Source organism: Prosopis cineraria, unplaced genomic scaffold (assembly GCF_029017545.1).
Source record: "Prosopis cineraria cultivar Desert tree isolate PC_DT_omini unplaced genomic scaffold, ASM2901754v1 PC6, whole genome shotgun sequence".
NCBI classification, from domain to species: Eukaryota; Viridiplantae; Streptophyta; class Magnoliopsida; order Fabales; family Fabaceae; genus Prosopis; species Prosopis cineraria.
The window spans coordinates 5,117,732-5,133,883 of NW_026555337.1; the positions used below are offsets into that span (position 1 = coordinate 5,117,732).

At 31.4% G+C, this 16,152-nt stretch overlaps 2 protein-coding genes across 4 annotated transcripts; one reads left to right on the top strand and one right to left on the bottom strand.

Moving 5' to 3' along the window:
- The first annotated feature begins 3,558 nt into the window (after window positions 1–3,558).
- LOC129313791 (zinc finger protein CONSTANS-LIKE 12-like) lies at window positions 3,559–6,707 on the top strand. Of its 3 annotated transcripts, none has more exons than XM_054957181.1 (7): window positions 3,559–3,903; window positions 4,055–4,748; window positions 4,952–5,179; window positions 5,287–5,633; window positions 5,913–6,089; window positions 6,222–6,344; window positions 6,446–6,707. In XM_054957181.1, exons 2-5 carry the CDS (start codon window positions 4,149–4,151, stop codon window positions 6,037–6,039), a joined length of 1,302 nt encoding a protein of 433 aa, XP_054813156.1. In that variant the 5' UTR covers window positions 3,559–3,903; window positions 4,055–4,148; the 3' UTR covers window positions 6,040–6,089; window positions 6,222–6,344; window positions 6,446–6,707. The 3 variants fall into 3 exon arrangements, with proteins under 3 accessions (XP_054813156.1, XP_054813157.1, XP_054813154.1); XM_054957182.1 differs by having other exon boundaries at window positions 3,560–3,903; window positions 5,287–5,606; window positions 5,913–6,110; XM_054957179.1 differs by having other exon boundaries at window positions 3,568–3,903; window positions 5,913–6,110.
- A 1,704-nt stretch (window positions 6,708–8,411) lies between these two features.
- LOC129313228 (B-box domain protein 31-like) lies at window positions 8,412–8,726 on the bottom strand. Its single transcript, XM_054956192.1, has one exon. The coding sequence runs from the start codon at window positions 8,724–8,726 to the stop codon at window positions 8,412–8,414; it is 315 nt and encodes a 104-aa protein (XP_054812167.1).
- Between the last annotated feature and the right edge of the window lie 7,426 nt (window positions 8,727–16,152).

Genomic DNA, 16,152 nt, shown 5'->3' on the forward strand with positions numbered 1-16,152 from the left:
ACACTATTATTATTGCAGAATAAAAAATTTGTCAGATGTGATTTTAAATGTTAAAAAGCGGAGTTAAACTTTTTTAAATTGATTGAATTTAAAAAATAAAAATAAGAGGAAAAATAATCAATTTAAATTTTTTAATAAAACTTTAATAAAAAATCAAACTTCTCAAAATACTTCACTATTTTTCTTGTAATATCTAGCTAGTGAAAATATAGAACAATTACATTTTGAAAAATACGCAAAAGACGTAAATCCACAATCACATCCTTTAAAAAATTGTCACTGTCAAATTGATATAGAACAATTCCAAAATTTAAACTTTAAATTATTTCATTTACGTTCATCTTCAAAAATAATATTTCAATCTTTGACAGAATGTCAGCTTTTGATATTGAGAAAAGACAAATTATTAATAATTAACAGTTAAAAATATAAAAATAAATAAAAAGAAAAAGGAAAGAAGACATTATAATTTTAATTTTAAAACTTTAAAAAAGGGATCAAAATGTACACTTGGCCCTCCGATTCTTAAACATGTTTACTTTAATTTTTTTAATTTTTAGAACTATATTTTTATGTTATATATACATGCGTGGGCACATAGAGTTATCTTCTTCTTTTCCAATCTCTATGGTTTTTGTATTGTTATTGTTTTGGCATGGATAATAAAGTTCTTTTTTTACCCACTATATCTAGAATTGGCAATTGGAGGGACCTGATCATTTGAAATCGCCTGAATGAGCTTAAACTTATTAAAAAAGTTTATATAATTAAATTTGATCATAACGTTTTTAGAACTTGGGCTCATTCGGGCAACTTGAATATTTGAATTGTCAAAGTTTTTTCCATTTTGAAAACAAATTTTAATCTTTACTTTAAAATAATTATTTTATTATTATAAAAATATATATAAAATATTTTCTCTGTTTAAAAATGTAAAGCATTTTTTGAGGAGTTAAATGTTCAAAAATAGAATATATTTGTAGTTTTTTTGAGATATAATTATTGTTTTTTTAAGTGCTCCTATTGATAATAACTTTATATTTATTATAGGATATTTAATAAAGTTAGATATGAAGAGATAAGGTTAGTTAAAAAGTAAGTAACTATGTTATTGGGGGTGCGATACAGTTAAAAATACCTTATATTTTTAAATGGAGGGAACATAATTTTTGTAATACTTAAAAATGTAGAAGACTTTTTAAAAAAATGTTTGGGCCTTAAATTTAAAAATTAAAATTAAAATACATTTAAATATTATTTTAAAATATTTATAGGTAAAAAATAATAAAAGTGTAACAATATCAATTTTTTAAATTTTTTAAAATATCTATAATAGGCTCAGATATTAAAATGTGTTATTTTATTAAGTCCAGTCCTAAATTTTTTTATGCTTATTTGGAGTGGCCTATCAAACAATACTTGAATTACTAGCTTTGGCCACGCGCACCTAAAGATCTGTTTGATTATTGTATTGTTTTGGTTAAGCTCATTAATTTGTGTCATTTCTCTTTTTTAATTCACTTTAATCAAGCAAATATTAATGTTCCACGTGAACGAGGACATTAGATTTTATTTTTTACGGGTGCACGGAAAAAGTATTCCTTTATTGTTTGTTTGTTATATATTTTTTAAAAAAGTTAGATTTTCCTAGTCATTAAAAAGAAATAACAGAAGCTGTAATTTTTTCAATTAATAGCTTTTTATTTTTGACCCATCTAAAAAAGATAATACTTTCTTTTAAGTAAAAGTATATATTTAGCGATTTAATTTTAAATAACATTTTATTTTAATCTCTTAATTTTATAAAGTATTTTTTCAGTTTTTTGACTCTATCTGATAACTTTTTATATTAAACTTTTAAGTATTAACAAAACGTTATCAAATATTAACATATTAAGTTTATTTTTTAAAAAAATAATAATAATTGATATAAAAATAATCACTAAAAATTAATGATATTAGAGTTAAAGAATTAAAAAAATACTTTATAAAATTAAAAGATTAAATTAAAACCTTGTGTAAATTTATAAGAATAAAAATATACTTTAATAATTTATTTAATTTCAAGGCGATAACTGGAGTGCAAAATGACGATAACTGGCTTAATGGCCATGGTAGGGGAAGAAGAACATACCAGTACACGCAAAAAGGAATCTAGTTTACAATGTGAGGTGGCCGTTCAGTTTTAGATTGGAATCCTCTCTTTACCATATCTAATCATATCCATTTATTTAATTATTTATTTGATTCAATAGTGTCAAATTATTGATTATGACATTAAAACAAATATATTATTCATTTAATAATTATCATAAATAAGCATTAAAAACTTATGTGTAAAAGTATTTAAGAGATAATAGTAAATAATCTATTTATTTTATTGTCATAATTAGCAATATGATATTATTAAATTAAATGAATAATTAAATCAATGAATGAAATTGAGTATATTAAGAGACATATTGAGAGAGAGGGTACGAAGAATATCTAAATCTATTCAGTTTTTTACTTTTTGTATGATTGATGTTCCTGGAAAATGATAAATACAGGGGCCAGGGCAAATCGATTATAAACTTGCCGCTTCAAAAATTCTGAATTGACGGGGAGGGAGAAAAATGTATTCATGAAAATTTTTGCACGAACAACAAAATACATGTTATGTTAAAAAAAAAATGCCCGTTTATTAATATTAGGTAACACGAAAGTTTTCGCTGCTAACAAGTTGGTTCACCTTGATTTTGGAAACTACTAAAACGAAAATTTAAAAAAAAATGAAAATAATTTTATCCCATCAACATGCACGTAACAACATATTCTTTCCGTTTTAAAATAATCATCACTTGCAGACTCATATTAAGAAGGCTGTTAAGTAATCTATATGTTGAAATAAAATGACCTCTATTATAACACAATACTCCTGAATTAAAATATTGTATAATTCATCATTACTTTTAATATTAAACAATAAGATGATATTTAAATTAATTAATACTTCCTCCTATCCTTATTATAACACACCTTTAACTATTTTGCGCATCTTAAGAAAAATTAATTTTTTTTGATATCATGAAAAAGTGACACACACTTTTATTTTTACTTTTAATTTTAAATAATAATATAATTATATTGAATATCTCCATCCTAATCAAGAGGGGAAAAATTGAAAAAGTAATTTAATTATTATAAATTATTTTATATCTTGAATCAATTTTTTTTAAAGGTGTATTATAAATAAAATCGGACAGAGCATTTTACGGGCATTTAAAAGCGATAATTATTTTAAAATAAGATCAAAATTTTAAATCAATATCTATTTTGGAATGGAGCGAGTAAGTGGCAAACTATCTTGAGATATTAGTGCATCCAAATCCAATCATCTATGGCTTTTGTCCGAATCGCAAGGCTGACCACATTTAGCAAATTTTATTTACCAGCTTTTCCTGCTAGCCGCATTGCCAAGGTCCGAATCTGAAGGATGACCATTCCAGATTTTCTGGCCTTTCTCCACGTCAACCCAGCGAATCACTTCCTACTAGAACAATTATTGGATGCTTTATGACATGTGATTCACAAGCATTTTGAGGGCATATAATTTTTAAAGCACGTGTTTTACCACTTGGCAGGTAGCCCACGAAATCTGGATATTCGCGTGGTGGTGTATATAGTAACACTACTACACTACTACGTGAGCTCGCTCAGTCCAACACCAATCCAACCTAGTTCTCTCGTTTTACGATCACCAGGAAAAACAACACATTACTTGCGCTGCTCTAAGATATTTCTCTATCTGAGAGTCTGTATTTTCTTTTCTTGCCAATCTTCGATGGATTCCGTGTTTCTTAATTTTGGCTGATTGTGTGCAAGCTGTTTCTTCTGGGGCGGGAGTCCAGCAGCTCTGAATTTGTACGTATAAAGCTCACCTGTTTCTGTTTTTCATTGGGTAATATTAGACGGCATTAGTGAATCTGGGGTTATTCTGCTAGAAAGGTTTTTTAGGGGTGTTCTAACTGGGTGCATGTTTTGGTGTTTTGTGATGCTGTTTTGATCTCCGAAGGGCAAGAAACGCCGAGGTTGGAGGATATGCTGAACTCCCGCCACTAGACATCGTAGAGTACGTTAGCTTATTTAGAGTGATTAATTTGTGAGTTATGGAACCTCTATGTGATCTTTGTGGGTTCGTAAGAGCAGTGGTCTACTGCGAGTCAGATTCTGCTCGTCTATGCTTGAACTGCGACTGTCGTGTACACTCTGCGAATGCTCTGTCACACCGTCATCCTCGTTCACTCCTCTGTGATAACTGCAATTGCCAGCCCGCAATTGTCCGCTGCATGTATGATGAAATGTCTGTGTGTCAATCTTGTGACTGGAACCAAATTGGCTGTTCACGATTGGGCCATCGGTCTCAGGCATTAAGTTCTTACACGGGTTGTCCCTCTTCGGCAGAGTTCTCAAAAATATGGTCCTTTGTCCTTGATGCTCCTTCTTCAGGCGGTCTTGGTGTTGCTGCCCCTCGATCATTTACCACATTGCCTAGAAATGACAGCTGCTCATCAAGCAAGTGTTTGGAGCAACCAGATAACGATACCTCCTTTGATTTGGTGACTGGTAAGGTGAATGAAATAGAACCATGTGTCAAATATGATCCTTGGATGGGACAATCTTCTAATATTATACCACCCAACACAAATTTCCTGTCATCGTGCAGAGACCAACCATTTTCATTTCCCCTTGGTTCCGACCTGGCGAAGGTATGACCTTTCGTTGGTTTGTTTTAGTCACTATAACCTAAGTATATTTATTTCCGAGAATGCTGGACAGTTGATTGACATGAATACTCACCCATGGAGCCGTGTCCCTTAATGATATAGACTTGTGTAGTTTGCAAGAGACATTTAGTTCAACTTCTATGCCGTCATGTGCCTAAAAAAAGAAACTAACTCATGAGCTGCAGGAATGTCCCAATTTAAAGGATTTTGGAACTGCTAGTGGTGATGGTCTCTGTGCAGGTCTCAACATAGCAGATCTTTCATTCAGCCTCGAAAGTGATGATGAAATACTTGATTACACTCAAGAAGCCACCAGAAACCATGCTGAGAATAATGGAGAAATTGACTGTTTATTAATGGGAAAGAACATATCAGTTCCCGAACCTAACGGTCTTATTGAGAATGCCTTAGAGGTCCTCTAATTTAATTCTAATTATTTAATTATTATTACGTAGCATCCTCATCATAAATATATTGGTGATGCACAAAATTAATTGAGACACATGAATGATTGTTTTAGGCATCTTCATCAGTTCAACAAGATTGCGCAGCCTTTCAATCATCCAGGCCAAGCGGGTCAGTTAACATGGGGCACACCATCAACAGTAATGCAAATCCTATCTCCATGAATCTGAGCTGCAACCAAAACGTCAATCTAGGATATCCTCATGGTCAAGTGCATCCAAGCATATCAGCCTCATTATCAAACATTAGTGGTGAAAATAGTGCCCCTGATTATCAAGATTGTGGATTATCACCAACATTCCTGACAGGTGTCAGCCGGTGGGAGCCAAATTTTGGGTCCTCGTGCCCACAAGCAAGGGACAAAGCTAAAATGAGGTACAACGAGAAGAAGAAAACCAGGACGTATGTGCCTTTTTACTCTTTGTATGCATTTTATTCAAAAAGCATTATTTGGTATGCTTTATGTAATTCTGAGTACACATAGCCTCATTTATATATTGATATTCATTGACAATTGCAAATGTAGCCAATGTATACTTAGATTGACGAGTCAATAGATGTGCCTAGAAGTCTAGAACCATCTTTTCAGCTACGATCTTATCGTTCATTCCGCTTATCACAGTTATATCTTTGAAAGCTTTTTATTTATCCCGATGAAATCCTCACATTGATTGTGGCCAGGTTTAGTAGACAAATAAGATATGCGTCTCGCAAAGCAAGAGCTGATACTAGAAAACGGGTGAAAGGTAGATTTGTGAAAGCTGGTGAAGCACATGATTATGATCCTCAAGTGACAGGGAACTTCTAAGCATATTGCCTGCAATCACCGTCTTTTCTCTTGCCGTGTGATTCTGATTGGTAGGGTTGTCATTGAAGATTGTAAGTGCAACGTTTTGTTTTCAACAGCATATTTGTTGTTCATCCTATGAATTGGGATAGCATTTTAATGCAGCTAGATTACTATATAATTTTGCCTACTCAATTTAACAGGTTGTAGAATCCTGCATCAATCTTCAGCTGAAAGCAAGGGTGCACAAAGGGTCTGCATTTGGAAATTGCATGCAGAAAGCAGGGGTTTTGTTTATTCTTTTTTTTTTCATGCTTATCTTCAAGGTAAGGCTTCTTGAAAGTTTCTTTAACTTCTAGAATGTTTACAAATTGATTTTCTTCTCCATTCGTTACCAATCTGTTTAATTAGTCTTCCCTGATTCCAGAGGAACGGTACACAACGGTCCGTCCCAAATTTTGTGTGTCGCTATGGGTCCTACACAAACACCATCCAAGTCAAGAATAAAAGGAAAAGTGATGATGGCTGGCAAGCCTCCGTGCTGCGTGAATAATCGATTTGTTTGGCATCGCTTTACATTTTTTTCGTTGGAACCATAGTCTTTCAATAATGGTGTAAATTATGCCACGTCACCAAGGGAAGCTTTGTTTCTTTTTTGACCATGGAAAGATTGATTTGATCATTAAATATTCGATTAGAAAATCTATAATTAATTCAAGTGAACAGATAAACTACTAAAGCTTTCAAAACTCCGCTTCTCTTTGCCCAGAAACTACGGTGGGCTTTTGGGTCCCTCCATTAATAGAAGCTGTTTCTCTACTGCCAAGTGCCAACAAGACAGAGTCTGATTTGGTCGCCCATCACATCTGAACCATTCAGATAATCTAAACAGTCTAGATTAATAAGTTTTATTTTATTTTTTATTTTATAATTATTAAAATAAAAATTATAAAAATAATACAAATATATTTTGTTATCAACATGGATAATATAAATTTAATCTTCCGGTCAAATTCAATATTAAAATTTTTATAAATTAACTATTTAGAATTATTTTAAACAGTTCAATTTTAAAATTTTTAACTCATAATTTTTTTAAAATACCAGTTTAGAGAATGTTTTTATTTTTAATATTATTATTATCAAAATAAAAATTATAAAAAATTTAATGTTAAATTCATATTGTTTCACGTACATTGTAAAAATTATAAAATTTTTACTATTAAATTGGATAGTTATTATTGTTTTTATATCAAACATAAAAATTAAATTATTCAAATTAAATCTGTATATGTATTATTTAGATGGCTTGATAGATTTATTAAAACTTGTATAATTTTTATTTTAATAAATATTAGATAAAAATAAAACAATACTTCTAAATTTGGACTGCTCAAATTAAAAATATGAACGGCACAAATTGTGATGAGCATTGAAATTCATTCCCAATAAAACAATAATAATGCAAAGTTTTGACTCAGTATATATGTATATATTTAAACGGTCGATATGTTACTTGACAAAAGCAGCGGAGGATCATTAATTTCCTCCATTCTCTCCTTTCCCCTTCAGGCCAAAAAAAATTCTCTCCTTTTCCCTTTCTTCCGTACAGGACCTTCGAAGATTTGTGCGTATACGAGTAAAGGGCACATGCAATTGCTGCCGTACAGTATATTTTTCCTATTTTCCTTATAAATTATTTCTATTCATCTCATAAATGCAAAAAAAAGTATTAGTACCAAGAATAAAAATATATAAAATTTTAAATATATTTTTATATAATAAATTTTAAAAATAATATCGGTTACTTTTTTTTATGAAGGGTAATTTTAAAAAATATCTTTTAGATATTATTTAAAAAACTATAATTTATAAATAAAATTAAATAAACATTTTAAAATGTGACTTCTGTATGATGAAAGGGATAGAAAAGAGAGGTTAGAGAGACACAAAGTGGAGATCGTCTTTTCGTTTCCAGAGTGTTTAATTATTTTTAATTCTCGTAAATGAAATTTGAAAGTTTTAATTTATCAACTTTTCTACGGAATTTTCTTTTATTTTGGAGAAAAAATTGAAAAGAAAAATTAACTCACAATTGAGTCTTTGTTTTGTCATTAACTTAAACTTCAAAAGGAAAATAAACAAAATACAGACGTTAAATTTTAACCTATTGCATGATAGAAGACTAGAAGATCGATTAAGAAATCTCAAACACTGCACTTTCCTTCTTTTCCTCAGAATCTAGTGACGCCTACAAAATTCTTTCGTCGAACCTTGATATTGAGAAAAAGCATTAGTCCTCGAGTGTATCAACAAATACAAAAGCCAGATCACGCAAGATGAAAAAGAAAACAGTGTCTTCGTCAGCCCGAACACTTTCTGTCGCTCCCCTTCTAAGTTCCGATATTGCTTGTCACAGTAACCTCGACGGAGGCTCCAATAAGATATCGTCGTGAAAGATTCTGGCACGTATTGCAGAGAAAGCACCTTACGTGCCTGAAGGCCAAGAAATTGGCTTTATGAACTGACTGGTCACATTTTCTACACAGATACGCTTTATCAGCTAGGCAATACAGCGAAGCCCTTAACCCACAGAGCTCACATGGTATCGAACCTCCGGTTTCGCCACGTGAAGTGCCGTCTTCAGGTGGCCAGAGGTGGCTCCTGCAGAAACCACCATGCTTTTCCTCTACTGCACCCTTGCACATTTTGACGAGGAGGAGAAGTAGTTGACGACGACGACGACGATATCTGTATATATGAGCTTACGGTGATTTGTTGAAGAAAAAAGGGTAGCTGAATGGAGGCTTTATATAGGAAAGCGTAAGAACGATGAACATTGAATCGTCACGCAGGTTCGGCGGACATATGCATAAGGACAAGGACGTGAATGCCACTACGCCACGAAAGCAATGAGTGTCTTATTGCAGCCCTTTTGTCCTTTTCCAATCAATCGAAGGAGGCCATTCTAGTAAATAAACCAAGGGGGGAGAAAAACTTGTGATGAAAATATTTGGAAATAAAAAGATGCTCCCATGGGGACATGGGGTGACGGGAGCCATAATTTATGACGTTGAGTGGTGAGCAAGCCAATCGGGGTTGCCAAAGAAGAAAGGGCAATTGTATGGTCCAGAATGAGTAGCTTTGCTAGTGACCCACCAAAGTCCATATGGTTCGTTGTTGCGCGTAAGGCCATATAATCTCAAGTATAGAGGAATAATCAATTTGACTTGAATGGTACAAATGGTAGAAATATTTGGAGGCTTTTTGGGACCATTCTTGTCCTGGAGAGGTTGGATCCAAAAAAGGCCTTGGGAAGCGTACTTGTGTAAGCGAAGATGTCCTTGTCCACAAATTGTTCTGAGGTTGGAAAGTGAGTGTCCACATGTCTGGTGGAGAGTTGAGACAAATGGGGAGGTTGAGAAAGCCTGTGAATTGCCACGAATATGAATGTTGGGTGAATCCAGAGATTATGGCAAAGTTTGGTGCTTTTGGTGATACTGGAAGAGGAAGGGTGTGTGCGTGTGAGAAATTATAACCGTTCAAATTTGACACCGCCACACCGCCACTAATGAGCCAATCGGAGTGGGTATTAAGTAAGCACATTTATTCTGTAAGGAAAGCGATGCTTGGATGAATCTGCTTTAAATTTGGCACTGTTGGGGAAGATGGGAATTTTCCATTGGGAGGTCATCTGAAATTCAATTATTGCGAGAGCGCTGCACAAAATTAACATAAAACCTGAAAATCGAAATTCATCCCTTATGGATTTTGCTTTGTTTCGTAAAATGGGAGGCATGGGCAATAATAGGGCTCAGACAGTGTTTATTAAATGGAAAAAACAAATGAGTGAATGAATATTGCGCTCGTCTCTAAGATTCAGCAAAATGAAACTGGAACGAAAATCAAATCGAGTCAAGTTGAGTTTGATCTATTTGATTCAGTCAATTTAGTTTTTCAATTCAATTTAATTTTTTATTTTAAAAAATTTCTGTTAAATAGTTCAATTTGATCTACAAATTTTAAAATTAAATAGACCGAACCTATCGAATTATCATTCATTCATACATACATACATACATACATACATATATAATTAACTTATAAATTATATGTATAATTTGTTACTTTACTTTATTTCCATGCAATTTGTTTATAAGCTCAGTATACATACATACATGCATATATATGCCTTTATCAGTTTGAGAAAACAAGCAAAAGTTAATAGTGGGGAAGGGGTCGGGTCCAGAGTCACAGTGACTCAATCTCATTTTTATGCGCATAGATGCATTCATTTGTTTTTTTCATTAAAATAATACAATGGATACAAATATTTTTTTTTTGGCCAAACAATGGATACAAAGATAATAGCATAGGTCTAGGCAGTCCAATATAAAACCAAAATTGAACAAATTAACAAATTAAATTGTTAAAATTTGGTTTGATTCTATTTCAGTTCAATTTGGTCTAAATTTTAATTGTTATGTGTAACATCCTGATTTTTTATATAATAAAGAAATTGTGGAATTTAGGTTTTGAGAAAAAAAATGATGATAATAATAGGAATTTATATTATTTGAGGTTATTTATAAATAATATTATGGTTAGGTATTTAATTATGAATTTAAAAATTTAAATTTAAAATCACATAAGCAATATTTAGTTAAGATATAATACATAAATAATTTTTTTTATGTATGTGTTGAAAAAAAAAGAGAGAGAAGGTAGAAGGAACAAAAAAAAGGGGGTGAAAGGTTGTTGTTTCTAAGTTCCACATTGGTTAATGAGGGAAGAGAAGAGGTGCCTTCATGTATAAAAAGGATGGGGTGTGTGCATTAGGAAGCATGAGAGGCTAAGATGCAATTTAGAGAAAATTGCAACTTTTGGCCCAAAGGTTTGAATAATTAAATTCGAACCTATAGTTTTTTTTAATATAATCTTGGGACTCACAATCCCATTTTTATATTATTTTTCTCTCTTCCTCTCACGTTGCTCGGCGTTTTCTCGCAAGGGAGGATTATTTTTTTTTTCTTCAGGTATGTTCTAACTTTCTTGTTTAGATTAGCATTTAAAAATTTATTTAATTACAAAATTAATTTTATAGTTATTTTCTAAATAATATTAGCTTTCTAGTGATATGATTATTTTGTAGGATAGAGTAAATATTTTGATTAGGATTTTTTTTTATAGGATAGTTAATCTGAAGATATGATAGATTAAAATATAGGTTAAAACTCTTAGGAATATAATAAATATTATAGAATATTTTCTTGAGGTTGAAACTCATGTTTAAGAATTTTTGAGTTAAAATCTAGATCTATATGGTTGAATTTATGTGGAATCTGAGATGTAGGGATAAACCTCTGATTATTAAATATTTATTTAAGTATGAATAGGTATTTTTGAGGTTATAGAAAGGTGATTTGAGGTTTCAGGATAATTCTAAAATTTTTAATTTATTTTTGAACGAATTTTTAAAATATAGAATGATGAAATTGTGATACTAGAAGTGATTTGAGGATAAAAAAATAGTTTATTAGGGTACGAGAATTTTAGAAAAGAATTTAGAAAGTTAAATGAGGCATAAATCTTAAATTAGTATTAATATGGATTATAGATCTAAGACTTTCTAATTCTTTAAATTAGAGTTATTTATTTTAATGTAAAATTAATATATAGTATTGTGAAATAATTATGTAGATTATATTGACAAAGATAGCGGTGAAAAAGGAGTTGTGAAGGGGAACTTGTTATTCAAGACACAAGGTAACCATTGTTAATGTGTTGTGATGAGTGTGTTTGTGAATGGTTATGTGTTGTTTTGTTGTTTGGAAAAATTATGAATTATTGAAAATAAATACTGTATATACTTGTTTGAAATTATTGCCAAGTGGGTTAAAAATTTATTTTTTATTTATCATGATGAGATATTATTGTTCGGATATATATTCCTGTTTGGATATTTGAATGATGCATGACTTGTCAGGGTATTTTAATGTATGGTGTTAATGGGAATTTATGTTCGGTTAATTATTACCACGTGGTAAGCCCTCATTGGACCCAATGAGTGGCGTGTCGCTTGGTCCAACTCACCTTTGGCCGGGTGATTTGGCGTCCGAGCATGGTGAAAGGAGGAGATAAGGTGTAGTCATGCAATTAAATACTTGTTCGGTTTGTTTAAAAATATTTTTTGGTTAAATGTTTTGTGTGCCCACTTAGCAATCGCATGATTAGTTACATCCGCATGCATCATTACATATTAATTTCTGGTTACTGGGACTTTTAAGTCTCATTCCCCGTGGTTAACATTTTTACATGAGCGAGTTCGGCCGAGAAAGCACTAGAGGTGTAACTATGGTGTATGAGACACCATCTTTTACGTTGCCTCTTATTTTGGATTATACAATGTATCTTGTGCCAACTTAGGACATATCTTCTTTGAGAAGCATGTAAACTCTAATCCTTTTTATTAAAAGTATTTATATGACCAAGAGGATTATGTCTGTCCCTCTTGATTTATGATCTGATTTGAATATCATGCCATGAGGATCATGTCTGTCCCTCATGGTTCTAATTGTTTTTTTGAGATATTTTAAGACCTGTGGTATATTGTCTTAGATGTATCATGGTAGAAATTTTTCTACCATGATAAGGGTATGATAAGGGTTCAATGAAAAAAAAATGATTTGTTGAATTAATAATTTGTGAAAAATTGGTTTGTAAATTTGAGGGTGTTACATTATGCGGTTGATTGATTTTTCATATTTCAACACCAAACTAAACCAACTGATGTTCACCCTACTCGTTTCTATTCTAGATTTGAATAGTTTAAATTAAGTTTCATCTTGTGAATGTTAGCTATTTTTTATTTTTGAAAATTTACATACAGAATAAAAAACTTTTAATTCTCAACTTTAAAATGATAGTCATTTTCTTTTAAAAAAAATAATATCTTAGTTCTTAAGGGAACCATAAGGCATCTATGAGAGAATTTGATATGAAACTATGCTACCTCCGTTTTAATTATAAGGTGAGCTTTGAAAAATTCCATGTTTCAATATATAAAAAAATTTGCCGATTTTTAAGGACAATTGATATCTTTTTCTTTTTCTAAAATACTCCTAAAAGAATATTCTGATAAGTGCCAAAATCCCATCGACCTCGTGAACCAGCTCGTACAAACACCTTATGAATCATTCACACGATCAAACAAATATCTCGTTCACAATTTGGCCCCCAAAATCTCCCAATTAACATTAATAACAAGGCAACAATTCATATCTTATAAATACTACAATGGCCAATCATAACCTCTTTGTCAAGATAAAACCATATACTTGTATTAGTATTTCAGTCTTTCACCATATATTCAACACATACACATCATCCTAGGATGAAATACCAAAATTGACATAATTACTATCTTGCAAATGCAGCCAAATAAATGTTTATTCTAAATTGACAATGACAAGTGTGTGTGTGTGATTAAAGGAATATTAAACTAAATAATATAACAAAATAAAGGAGTCGGGTCAGAGTCTTACCAAATATCAGTGTTGCAGAATCTACCCGACTACCCACACAAGTTTAGACCATTAGAGTCCAGACTATGGTGCACAGCAGATGCATCGAAGAGAAAGAGAGAAAGAGGAAGAGTGAACTAAAGAATTGTTTGCTCTAGAATATCTCTATCTTCAGCCTTCGATCACTATTTATAGTGAAGGAAGGCTTCTATATAAAAGGAAAATCTAATTAGCATTAACTAGCCTCATTATGGAGGAAACATGTTGATTGAAAAAATCGCAATTAAGGCAAAGGATCATTTCCTTTTTTGGCTATTAATCACGAATTAATATCAAATTCTAGTCAACTTATTATGACAAAACTTATAACTCATCATGGGTGAAAATTAATTCCAAAAATTCTAACAGCTACACACAACCAAAAGAAGAGGGCTATACAAATGATAGCACTCCCACTCCTTGGTAGCTTTTACCTTTCCCTTGCTCTTAGAGGAGCCTTCATCAGTAAAATTGTAACCACAGGACTAAGAACAATGTCTCAATGTCACGCCTGAAAATGAGACGTGGATAACTTGCAAGACTAGAGGTTTGGCCTTCAAAATGAAAACTAATTTAAAGGATTCGTCGCCAAAATTTTAAGAAAAAATCTTGGAAAACCTCTCTAAAAGAAAAGGAAAAGGATAGTCTGCAAAAAACAAGATAGATTCGGGAGTTGATTGAGTATGGAAAAGGTGTTAGACAGCCCATAACACCTGTTTGTAAGAACGGTTACTTAAATTCAGTTGTGCTAAATTAATATGGCTTTAAAGTTATTTTAAACACCCTTTCTCATTCACATGCAAGACATTAAAAAATAGTTATTTATTTATAAGGGCAGACTTGACCTAGAATCTGACTCTGGAGCTTATATACCCTATGATGAGGATCAAAATCTACATAATTCGAGATAGAAATGAGTGTTAGTGGTTGTGATCACCCCATTTTGTTAGGATCCCCATAAAAAAATAAATGAATAAATAAAAACATTGAAAAGCCTTTTTTAATAAAATAATAAAAGAAATTATTAAATAAAAATTAAATGAAAAAATTTTCAAATTTGTGCCTTGATATCAGTCTTCAATTAGGAAAAGTTAAATGAAAGTCCAATATCTAAATTTGTGCCTTGATTTAAAATGGTGAAAGTCAAATAAAATTAATCACAAATTATAATTTGATTGAATTCAACCATTAAAGATGAAAGCCATAATTTTCATCTATAAAAAAGAGAGGAAAGTAGTGGATCAAGGGGGAAAAAAAGAAGGCGGAGGAAGAAGCCGTTTCTTGTCCCACTCATCATTAGCAAACCAAGTTTGTTAAAGGTTTGTTAGATACTCATGTTTCTATTTAGTTGTGTCATGATAATGGAGTTAGCCATTATAATGCTATCATTAAATTTTGATGCATTGCCCATTCTATGCATAACTTAGTGTTATTATCATTAGATGGGGTATATATATTGGATTTGGATTTAATAACTTTACTTAATACAGGCATTGAGTGCTTGTGTCATATGAGCCATTAAAATTTAAATCAACGATTTACATAAATTCACTCATTCATTAATTTCAAATAAAATGCGAATTCATAACCATTGATTTAGATTTTAACAATTCAAATGATACAGACACTCAATGCCTATATTAAATACAGTCATCAAATCTAAATCCATATATATTTAACATCATTTTGAAAATCCTTCACACACGACATAGTGGCTTTAAATTTTGGAACTAATTAATATTGTAGTCTTTGATGCACTTTGATTCTTCCATTATGGGTTCACGTTTGATTTGATGATGATGATGATCCTTTGCATAGTATAGAGCCATACACTCTCGGTCTATAGCGCATGACATTTTGACATTCTTCATATTTCCTCTCCTTGTCCTTTCTTTTCCGTCTTGCGTTCTTGTCTTGTTTTGCAAAGTGTAGTTTGATCTTTTCCATTTTTTTTCCCAAATAGCATCATCATTAGTTATTGATATAGTTATTCGTTGTTGCGGCAATGCTTCCCATTATTGGTATTTAAACATTTCCCCATAATAAAAAAACGCATGAGAAAAAATAGAGGTGGAGCCATTCTAATGCTAAGATTGCCACTTGAATTTGTTAGATGTTATCTGTTCATGTGCGTCGGTTTTCTTGTAGGCTAGGGTGAACTCATTTTTTTCTGAAAATAAAAAAAAGTTTTATTTTATATAAATGAAAATGTTCTTATGCCGTGTGAGGTTTTTAGAATCTTTGCAGATGAAAATATAATTAATAGACCATGTGAGATTTTTAAAGTCTCTATAGGAATATTAATTGATTTTTTTTGACAATAAAGAAAAACCCTTAAAAAAAATAACACCTACTCGACATAAAAATACTTTTCTTGAATGAAGTAAAAATATTCAAAAAAATATGTTTCTTCTATAAGTCACCAACAAAGTGACACATATTTTTACCCTCAAACTATATGGACTTTGATCCCTTTAAAAGGTATGTAGGCTCTAGGGTTTTATCTCAGGTCAAGTCTAACTTATAAATAATCACTATTTTATTAATTTAGCTTTTCTTCTTCTTTTCTTTT

What these genes read in the sequence shown, in the direction of transcription:
- LOC129313791 (XM_054957181.1), top strand. Translation starts at nt 4,149, where the DNA reads ATGGAACCTCTATGTGATCTTTGTGGGTTCGTAAGAGCAGTGGTCTAC. An exon ending in TTGGTTCCGACCTGGCGAAG is followed by an intron (nt 4,749 to 4,951) that starts GTATGACCTTTC and finishes CATGAGCTGCAG; the next exon opens with GAATGTCCCAATTTAAAGGA. An exon ending in GAGAAGAAGAAAACCAGGAC is followed by an intron (nt 5,634 to 5,912) that starts GTATGTGCCTTT and finishes GATTGTGGCCAG; the next exon opens with GTTTAGTAGACAAATAAGAT.
- LOC129313228 (XM_054956192.1), bottom strand. Translation starts at nt 8,726, where the DNA reads ATGTGCAAGGGTGCAGTAGAGGAAAAGCATGGTGGTTTCTGCAGGAGC.